At 36.8% G+C, this 9,679-nt stretch overlaps 1 protein-coding gene across 1 annotated transcript; it reads right to left on the bottom strand.

The window, feature by feature from the left end:
- Nucleotides 1-8,097: 8,097 nt before the first annotated feature.
- Nucleotides 8,098-8,830, bottom strand: LOC139854136 (uncharacterized mitochondrial protein AtMg00810-like). Its single transcript, XM_071843479.1, has 2 exons — nucleotides 8,528-8,830; nucleotides 8,098-8,385 (listed from the first exon to the last, which is right to left on the bottom strand). The coding sequence occupies exons 1-2, from the start codon at nucleotides 8,828-8,830 to the stop codon at nucleotides 8,098-8,100; spliced, it is 591 nt and encodes a 196-aa protein (XP_071699580.1).
- Between the last annotated feature and the right edge of the window lie 849 nt (nucleotides 8,831-9,679).

Raw genomic sequence — 9,679 nt, 5'->3', positions numbered from 1 at the left:
TGAGAAAGTTGACCATATTAGTCGAGGAGCTATTATCAACATAGCTGGTGCAGATTTCGAAATTGACTTGATACCTATCAAACTGGGAAGTTTTGACGTGATCGTCGGTATGGATTGGCTGAGCAAGATAAAGGCCGATATTATCTGTGGAGATAAAGCACTTCGCATACCACAAGGAGATGGCGAACCACTGGTTATCTATGGAGAGAGATGTACCTCGAAGTTGAACCTCATTAGTTGCGTGAAAGCACAAAAGATTATGAAGAAGGAACGTTTTACTGTCCTAGCACACGTGAAAGCGGTAGAAACTGAGGTGAAGAGCGTGAACGATGTTCGAATTGTGAACGAATTTTCCGATGTCTTCCCAGAGGAATTGCCTGGATTGCTGCCGCAGAGAGCAGTAGAATTTCATATCGACTTAGTGCCAGGAGCTGCACCTGTAGCTCGCGCACCTTATAGACTCGCACCTTCTGAGATGCAAGAATTACAGAGTCAACTACAAGAGCTGTTAGACCGTGGATTTATCTAACCAAGTTTCTCTCCTTGGGGCGCACCTGTGTTGTTTGTGAAGAAGAAGGATCTTCCGTATGTGTATCGACTACCGTGAACTCAACAAATTAACTATCAAGAATCGGTATCCTCTTCCACGAATTGACGACCTTTTTGATCAACTACAAGGATCGAGGGTCTACTCAAAGATCGATTTGCGATCTGGTTATCACCAGCTGAGGGTGAAGGAAAGTGACGTGATGAAAACTGTATTCAGGACCCGTTACGGTCATTATGAGTTTCTCGTGATGCCATTCGGGTTGACAAATGCACCTGCCGTGTTCATGGACCTCATGAATCATTTCTGCAAGCCTTACTTGGACAAGTTTGTTATTGTCTTCATAGATGATATTCTCATCTACTCTAAGAGCGAAGAAGAGCATGAACAACACCTCCGACTAGTACTTGAACTCTTGAGACAAGAGCAACTTTACGCCAAATTCTCTAAGTGTGAATTTTGGTTGAAGGAAGTTCAATTTCTGGGTCATGTTGTGAGCGACCAGGGTATCAAAGTCGATCCCACCAAGATTGAAGCCATCAGCAAGTGGGAGACCCCCACTACTCCAACTCACATTCGCCAATTCCTAGGTCTCGCCGGTTATTACCGAAGATTCATTGAAGGATTTTCTCTGATTGCGCGTCCTTTGACCGCGCTGACTCACAAGGGCAAGAAGTTCATTTGGGAACCCGCACAAGAATCAGCATTTCAAACTTTGAAGAAGAAGTTAACCTCCGCACCTATCCTATCGCTTCCCGAAGGCAGTGACGACTTCGTTGTTTATTGTGATGCATCGAAGAGTGCTTTTGGTTGTGTACTGATGCAACGATCAAAGGTTATTTCCTATGCCTCCCGCCAACTGAAGATTCACGAGCGAAACTACACTACTCACGATCTTGAACTTGGAGCCGTTGTCTTTGCACTCAAATTGTGGAGACATTATTTGTATGGAACTAAGAGCACTATCTTCACCGATCACAAGAGTCTCCAGCACATCTTCGATCAGAAGCAACTGAATATGAGACAACGTCGATGGATTGAGATGCTCAACGACTACGATTGTGAACTCCGTTATCACCCTGGCAAGGCCAATGTTGTAGCTGACGCTTTGAGCCGAAAGGAGAGGACGGCACCTCTTCGTGTTAGGGCTCTGAACATCACCATCCATTCGAACCTCAACAGCCAGATCAGAGTAGCCCAAGATGAGGCTCTCAAAGAGGAGAACATATCTCACGAACATTTGAACATACTTGTCTCTCGATTCGAGGTTAGGGAGTCTGGACTCCGATGTTATGCCGGAAGAATTTGGGTACCTCTTTATGGGGATCTACGGAACCTCATACTTGATGAAGCACACAAATCGAGATATTCGATTCATCCTGGAGTGGGAAAAATGTACCACGACCTTAAAGAACAGTATTGGTGGCCAAATCTTAAGAAGGACGTTGCAACTTATGTTGGGAAGTGTTTGACTTGTTCGAAAGTTAAGGCCGATCATCAGAGACCTTCTGGGTTACTTCAACAGCCGGAGATCCCACAATGGAAGTGGGAAAGGATAATAATGGATTTCATCACCAAGCTACCAAAGACGGTGGGCGGATACGATACTATTTGGGTTATTGTTGACCGCCTTACCAAATCTGCACACTTTCTAGCAATGAAAGAAATGGATACAATGGAGAGACTTGCTCAGCTATACATCAAAGAGGTTGTATCTCGTCACGGTGTACCTTTATCGATCATCTCCGATCGCGATCCCCGTTTTGCTTCTAGATTTTGGCGTTCTTTGCAAGAAGCCATAGGAACTCGTCTTGACATGAGTACTGCTTATCATCCTTAGACTGACGGGCAAAGTGAACGAACGATTCAGACCTTGGAAGACATGTTGCGTGCATGTGTCATCGATTTCGGAAAGGCCTGGGAAATGCATTTGCCACTCGCCGAATTTTCGTACAACAACAGTTATCACTCAAGCATTAATGCTGCACCTTTTGAAGCATTGTATGGCCGTAAGTGCCGATCTCCTATTTGTTGGGCCGAAGTAGGCGAAAAGCAAATCACCGGACCCGAGGTAGTCTACGAAACAACGGAGAAGATTGCTCAGATTCAAGCTAGACTTAAGACTACCCGTGATCGCCAAAAGAGTTATGCTGATCTTAAACGTAAAGATTTTGAATTCAATGTTGGTGATCGTGTAATGTTGAAGGTTTCACCATGGAAAGGTGTGATCCATTTTGGAAAACGTGGAAAGTTGAACCCACGATACATTGGTCCTTTCGAAATCTTGGAACGTGTTGGACCCGTTGCTTATCGATTGGATCTACCAGCACAATTGAGCTCAGTTCATCCTACCTTCCATGTGTCAAACTTGAAGAAGTGTCTTGCTGCACCCGAACTTATCATACCACTGGAAGAACTTACAATTGACGATAAACTCCACTTTGTGGAAAAACCTGTTGAGATTATGGATCGTGAGATCAAAACTTTGAAACGCAACAAGATTCCGATCGTCCGAACTGTTTAAATGAAAATTTTACAGATAAGTAAATAAACTCCACGTTATAAGTCAATACGCAACTTAAAACATTAGTATTTAGGTTGATTTCTCGAAATAGAATTATTAATAATCTTTTCATAGTCAACATCTATGAAGTTCATATAGCCTATTTCAACTAATTATAGTTTCTCAATAGCACTTCAGTGGCTTTAAAATCTACTCCACGGATGCTACATTTACCTATTTCAACTAATTATAGTTTCTCAATAGCACTTCAGTGGCTTTAAAATCTACTCCACGGATGCTACATTTACTATGACATATTCTAAAAATAATAATCAACGTATGATTAGATTACAGTTATAACATGTTATTATTAAGAATAATATGTAATATTGATTAACTGAGTAAGAATGAGAGGATATATAGAGATTAAAAAAATGGAAAATAAAATAGGCACGAGGCACATCAATAAAGCCGCAGCCCGCAGAGAAAAGCATTTGTTAAGATTTGCGGATTCAACTATGCGTATTGGATTTCAGATTACCAAAACTCAATATTTTTTCTGCGACTTCCAATATGGGTTAGCATAAATTTCAAAGTATCATGTATAGTCTGAAAACGGTGACGATGATAACGTGGATAGGGGAAGGAAAATATGGGTTAGCATAAAATTCAAAGTATGTGTCGTTAGGAATGGGTTACAACCATTTTTATAAATTAATTGTGAAATCAAATTATTAAAGGTTATTTGGCTGTTTAATTTTATAAATAATTGTGGAAGGGACATGTGGATTTTCCACTTGTCACAATTAGCTATAATTAAGATGCTAATGACATGTCAACTTTTTAAAACTCTCTTTTATATAGTATATAGATATAGATATAGATATAGATATAGATTATTGTAGTTACATTACATTTACATACATCAATACATTACATTACATATTAGTTAGTTTTTTTAATTTTCGTATAATAATTCAAAATAACATCTAAGTACTATACTATGGCTATTTAACTAGTTCGTGTGGACAAATAAAACTAAAATAAAAATTATACTATATATAAATAAAAGAAACTAAAGGTTCATGTTGTTAGATAACACAACTAACAAAAAAAAAAAAGTGACTACCGCACTACGTTGCAGATTTATGTTGGTAAACTTATATATTTTAACGACAATGATAAACAAATATCGTTTAGCACTTCTTCTTTTTCTTTCTTTAAGCTTTACGCAACTTACAAACTAGCATAGGCTATTCCAAAAAGTACCCAACGAATTTCAGAAAAAATGGTAAAAAAAAAAGATCGTTAAAGAAAAAATAATAAATTTGGTTTACACAAAAAAGGAAAAAAGTGAGTTGAAACTTTAAATTACAATGAACTATAAAAATTAGTTGAAACCAATTTGTAAGGAGTGACTAACGTAAAAAAAAAACGTAAAGTCATGAACAATGTTCTTACCAATAGGATGAGTTTAAACCCTATTGTAATAATTAGTAGATATGGGATATGATAATGTATGATATTAGCAATTTTATTTTATTTTTCAATTTTTTTTTGGTAAAATACTGGAAATAAGATAAATAAGTTTTTCACGAACATGTGAATGTAAGTTTCTGTAAAGTTCGATGCTTTATTCCCTGGCCAATAGCCTGTTTATATAGATACAAAATATGTCGAGCATATCCTACAAGTTTGGAATGGATATGCAAGATCACATATCTATGGAAATAATAATATACAGCTAATGACATATGTATACAGGTAATATATGTAACGACCCTAGATTTTCCAACGTTTATTTATTAATAATTGTTATTATTAATACTTGTGATAAAACGAATGTATGTTATTACATTTACTTGTTGCCATGATACACCGTACTTGACTTTAATTGCCCGAAACGTCTTTGTGACACCCGAAACTTTCACGAATAATATTTTTAGAATATTATTTACATTCATGATTAATTTTATTAATCATTTTAATTAACTAAGGTTATTAGTTAGTTACATGGGCTTTAAATGGATTTATTTGTTAATTAATTGAACTTGGGCTTTACTAGTGTAATGGATTCATGATATTGGGCTTATAAGCCCACCCTACCTTCTAAGTGGACTAACTAGCCCACTCTCCCACTTGTAAGTATTATTTGAACATGAACTAGTTGGTTAAGGCATTAGGAATCTAGTTAACTTGTTATCCCCATGCATGCACCTCAAGTAACCACCTTTAAGGACAATCTCATGCTAATAACCATTAAACACTTGCTTTCCCCTCTTTTTTGAGCAGCTGGCCGTGAGCCTTTGATGGCTTGAAGAGCATTTTGGTTTCATTTTTCATTACTACTTGCTCACTTGTTTACTCTCTCAAAAACACACACTTACTTGCTTCATCTTTTCTCTCTTTTTTTTCTCTCTTTCTTGTAAGTGACTTGAACAATTTCTCCTTCCTTTTTCCTTGTCCAAAACCGTAGCCTTTGGCTACCAAGATCATCATCATCTTTTGTTACTTGTTGTTTGATTACTTGTTTGTAAATTATTTATTTACTTGTTGTTGTTACATACTAGTTTCAAGAATCAACTCTTTAGTTTGATTCTTCATTTATCTTGTATTTACAAGAACACTCAAGAACATAAACTTACTAGTTTATGTTCTACTTTTAAGAGTATCAAAAGATTGTAAGTTCATATGTTGAAATCATACTTGTAGTTCTTGAAGTAAACTTAAAGTTTACTTTACTTAAAGATCAAACTCTGGTTGAATCTTTAAAAGTATGAACAAACAAGAACCTTTTTCTTATTTACTTAGTTTATCTCTTATTATCATGCACTTTAATTTCATGTTTGTTAGTTAAATGGTCAAGTACTACAAGTTAGTCTTGATCTCATTAATCTTGAACTAAAAGTTAACTTGAAAGTTCAAGAACACATAAATAAGCTTTCTTTAACTATAACTTTGTACACTTATGCTTGATCTAGGCTTTTGAGTCTTGGATCTTCAAGATCTAACTAAGAACTATGTTCTACTACTTAAGATCTTGATTTCATAAGTTTACTTCAAGTTTGTAACTTGTTTTTACTTTTAAAGTTCATGTAAGTGTTAGATCTAAGACCTTGATGTAATTTTGGTTCATCAACTTCATACAACTCTTAAGTGAGTTGATCTACATGTCTTAGACTCACACTTGTGTCATAATTGTCAAAACTTAGTTAGTATTACTTTTACATTTCATGTATGTGCTAAATCTAAGACTTTGATGAAACATTGGTTCATCAAAACACTTGCAACACTTAAGTGAGTTGTGCTTCATGTCTTAGACTTGCACTTGGGTTATGATGGTCAAACCATGGTAAAGATGATGTAAACACATCAAAGAGTTATACACTTGAAGCTATATGCATCAAGGATGAGAACCATGATGAACATCAAGCACCAAGACCACCGGAACTCACTTTTAACTTCCTGTTTTCTGTTTACAGCCCTCTGTCCTACTGTTTCTGTAACATACCAGTAGACCTGGGCTACTGAGACCTTTATTTTCAAATAGATCTTTTCTAGTAGATAATTTTTCATATAAGACTCGTCTTAATCCGAGTTACGGTTTAGGATTTATGGCCCTCCGATCGTCACTATGTCCTTTTAAAGTTGTGCAGAAATTTCTGACCTACTCGCACTTAGACCGTCACCACGGTCAAACGAAGACGAGTTTTCTTCTGTAAATTTTACCACACTTAAAGGACTCATATACGGAGCCATGGCCACTGGTCTCACCTTAATTCAGTAAGGTTAGATGCCGTGGTGACTGATCAAAGTCAGCCTTTGTTTTAAACTACTTTCATAAACGAAACTTACTTTACTCCTTTTGTTTGATGATGAGTGATGATGACCTTTAAGACCTTATTTACATACTTTTAAACTTATTCGGCTGATTTACTGACTTAGTACTATTTGACTTAGGTTGAGGACTCGTTGGACTTTTCGGACCGATTACTTGCACACTTTTCCCGACTCGACTTTTACCGCTACTTTATCATTGTGAGTTATAGCATTCCCTTTTTACTTTAACTTATTTTGGGAACTGAGAATACATGCAGATTTTATGTTTTACATACTAGGCACGAGTACTTAAACTTTATATATGTGTGGGTTATATAACGGCAGAAACATTCCCTTTAGCTCGATAACGTTTAGTCATTGGTTTTTGAACCTGTGAACGCGAATCTTAGATATGGATCCATAGGGTTTGACATCCCCACTCGGGCTAGTAACGCTAGCATTTAACGAGTGTTTAATACTCCGTAGACATACGCACTTGCCAAGTGTACTTTCAGGGGGTATAAACGTTAAGTTAGTTACCAAGTGCCCACGGTTAACATATACTTTATCATATTGTTTTGAAACGCTCTTTGTAGCACTGAAATCTCGTGGCCTACCTTACATACTGTTATACTTAAACTATAGCTCACCAACCTTTGTGTTGACGTTTTAAAGCATGTTTTTCTCAGGTGCTTGAGGTTAGCTTCCGCTGTGTACTAGTCGTGCTGTAGACACCCGCTGCTTAGAGTTGTTATCGCATGAACTACTTTATTTTGCATTCAAACATTTGTACTTTTGAACTATGACTTGTAACGACCGTTGTGGTCACATACACTTATTATTTGCTTCTACTTAGTGAAGCATGCTTTTGGATTGCAAAACATTCGATGTTGGTTTAGACATCACTTTATTAATGAATGCAAACTCTTTTTGAAAACGCATATAGTACTTAACCTTGTAATGATCCTGTTGTTGATGATTCGTACACGATGGTTTTGTACGAGGCATCACAATATAGGCGTGTATATTTATACGTGTATATTCTATCTAATATAGCCCCTCAGGCTAAGCTGGAGGTGGACGAATGCTTAGACTGTTTCTAAAATCTTCAAACAAGACACGAGGTAGCCCTTTAGTAAAAATGTCCGCAATCTGAAAACGAGTGGGAACATGAAGAACGCGTATGTGACCTCGTGCAACTTTTTCCCGAACAAAATGTATATCCATCTCAATATGTTTGGTGCGTTGATGTTGAATAGGATTTCCGGATTAGAATAATTGCACTCACATTATCACAGAAAACCAATGTAGCTTTCGAAAAAGACACGTGTAGTTCTAATAATAAGTTACAAATCCAACAAGATTCGGAGACTACATTTGCAACACCTCTGTATTCGGCCTCAGCACTAGACCGGGAGACCGTTGGTTGTCGTTTTGAAGACCAGGATATCAGATTATCACCTAAAAACACAGTAGCCGGATGTGGATCGGCGTGTATCGGGGCAGCCACCCCAATCTGCATCAGTATAAGAAACAAGAGACTGAACGGATGACTTAGTTAGTTGTAGGCCGAAAGATAAGGTGCCTTGTATATAGCGTATAATTCTTTTAAGAGCATCCATATGACATTCCCTAGGATCATGCATGTGTAAGCAAACCTGTTGTACCGCATAAGAGATGTCGGGCCGTGTAAAAGTGAGATATTGTAGTGCTCCCGCTAAGCTTCGAAGGAGAGTAGCGTTCGAATATGGTTTGCCTTTAGAGCTGCTTAGTTTACCATTTGTATCAACTGGTGTCTTAACCGGGTTGCAATTCACTAAATCCGCACGTTCAATTATTTCGGATGCATATTTGGTTTGATTTAAAAATAATCCTTCGGAGTTGCGACTAACATTTATACCAAGAAAGTAACTTAGGTTACCCAGATCTTTCATTGCGAATTCCCTAGCAATAAGCGACATGATCGAGGTACGTAGAGTAGCCGATGAGGTGACTAAGATGATATCATCAACGTATAGCAACAGATATGCAGTTTCATTATTTCGCTTATAAATAAACAAAGAGTTGTCGGAGCATATCCTATAAGTTTGGAATGGATATGCAAGATCACCTATCTATGGAAATAATAATATACAACTAATGACATATGTATACAGGTAATATAGGCGTGTATATTTATACGTGTATATTCTATCTAATAGTGAAGAATCAAATAGTATAAAGAAATGGTATGGATTTACATCCATTATATCCACCCAATAAAATTAAAAGCAGTAAACATCAGTAGTAAACTTCAAACAATTAACAACTAATTGTTAGACTCATTTATTACTCCTACATTAATGTGTTCTAACCTATTAATTACAAGTCACCATCTTATTGATATGGTGAGATCACAAGATATGATTATTAATAACAAGTCACCATCTTATTGATATGGTGAGATTACAAGACTCATGACATGTTGTCTTTTATGATCTTACTTAAATACCATAATGAATGCACTTAACTAATCTTGATGGGAGATATTAAGTTCATACTCTTTAATATTTAGAGTTGATCCCTCCTTGACCTCTCCTATAAATAGAGGCTCATTCTTCACCTCTAGGTAACACACAACAACACATTACAATTACTCTAAGTCCATCACTAAAGGAGAGGATCAAGTAGAAGATCAAACATCCTAGTTGTGTTCTTATGGCTTCATCTTTCCATTCAAGTAAGCCTTACATCTTCATGTCGTAATCTTTATCTAATGAATTACATGATGAAATATTATGTTATGTCTAACATGTGGTATCAAGAGCAAA

Source organism: Rutidosis leptorrhynchoides, chromosome 1 (genome assembly GCF_046630445.1).
Source record: "Rutidosis leptorrhynchoides isolate AG116_Rl617_1_P2 chromosome 1, CSIRO_AGI_Rlap_v1, whole genome shotgun sequence".
Lineage (NCBI taxonomy): Eukaryota > Viridiplantae > Streptophyta > Magnoliopsida > Asterales > Asteraceae > Rutidosis > Rutidosis leptorrhynchoides.
Note: the sequence above shows the minus strand (reverse complement) of the source record. Positions and strands in the feature narration are given on the sequence as shown.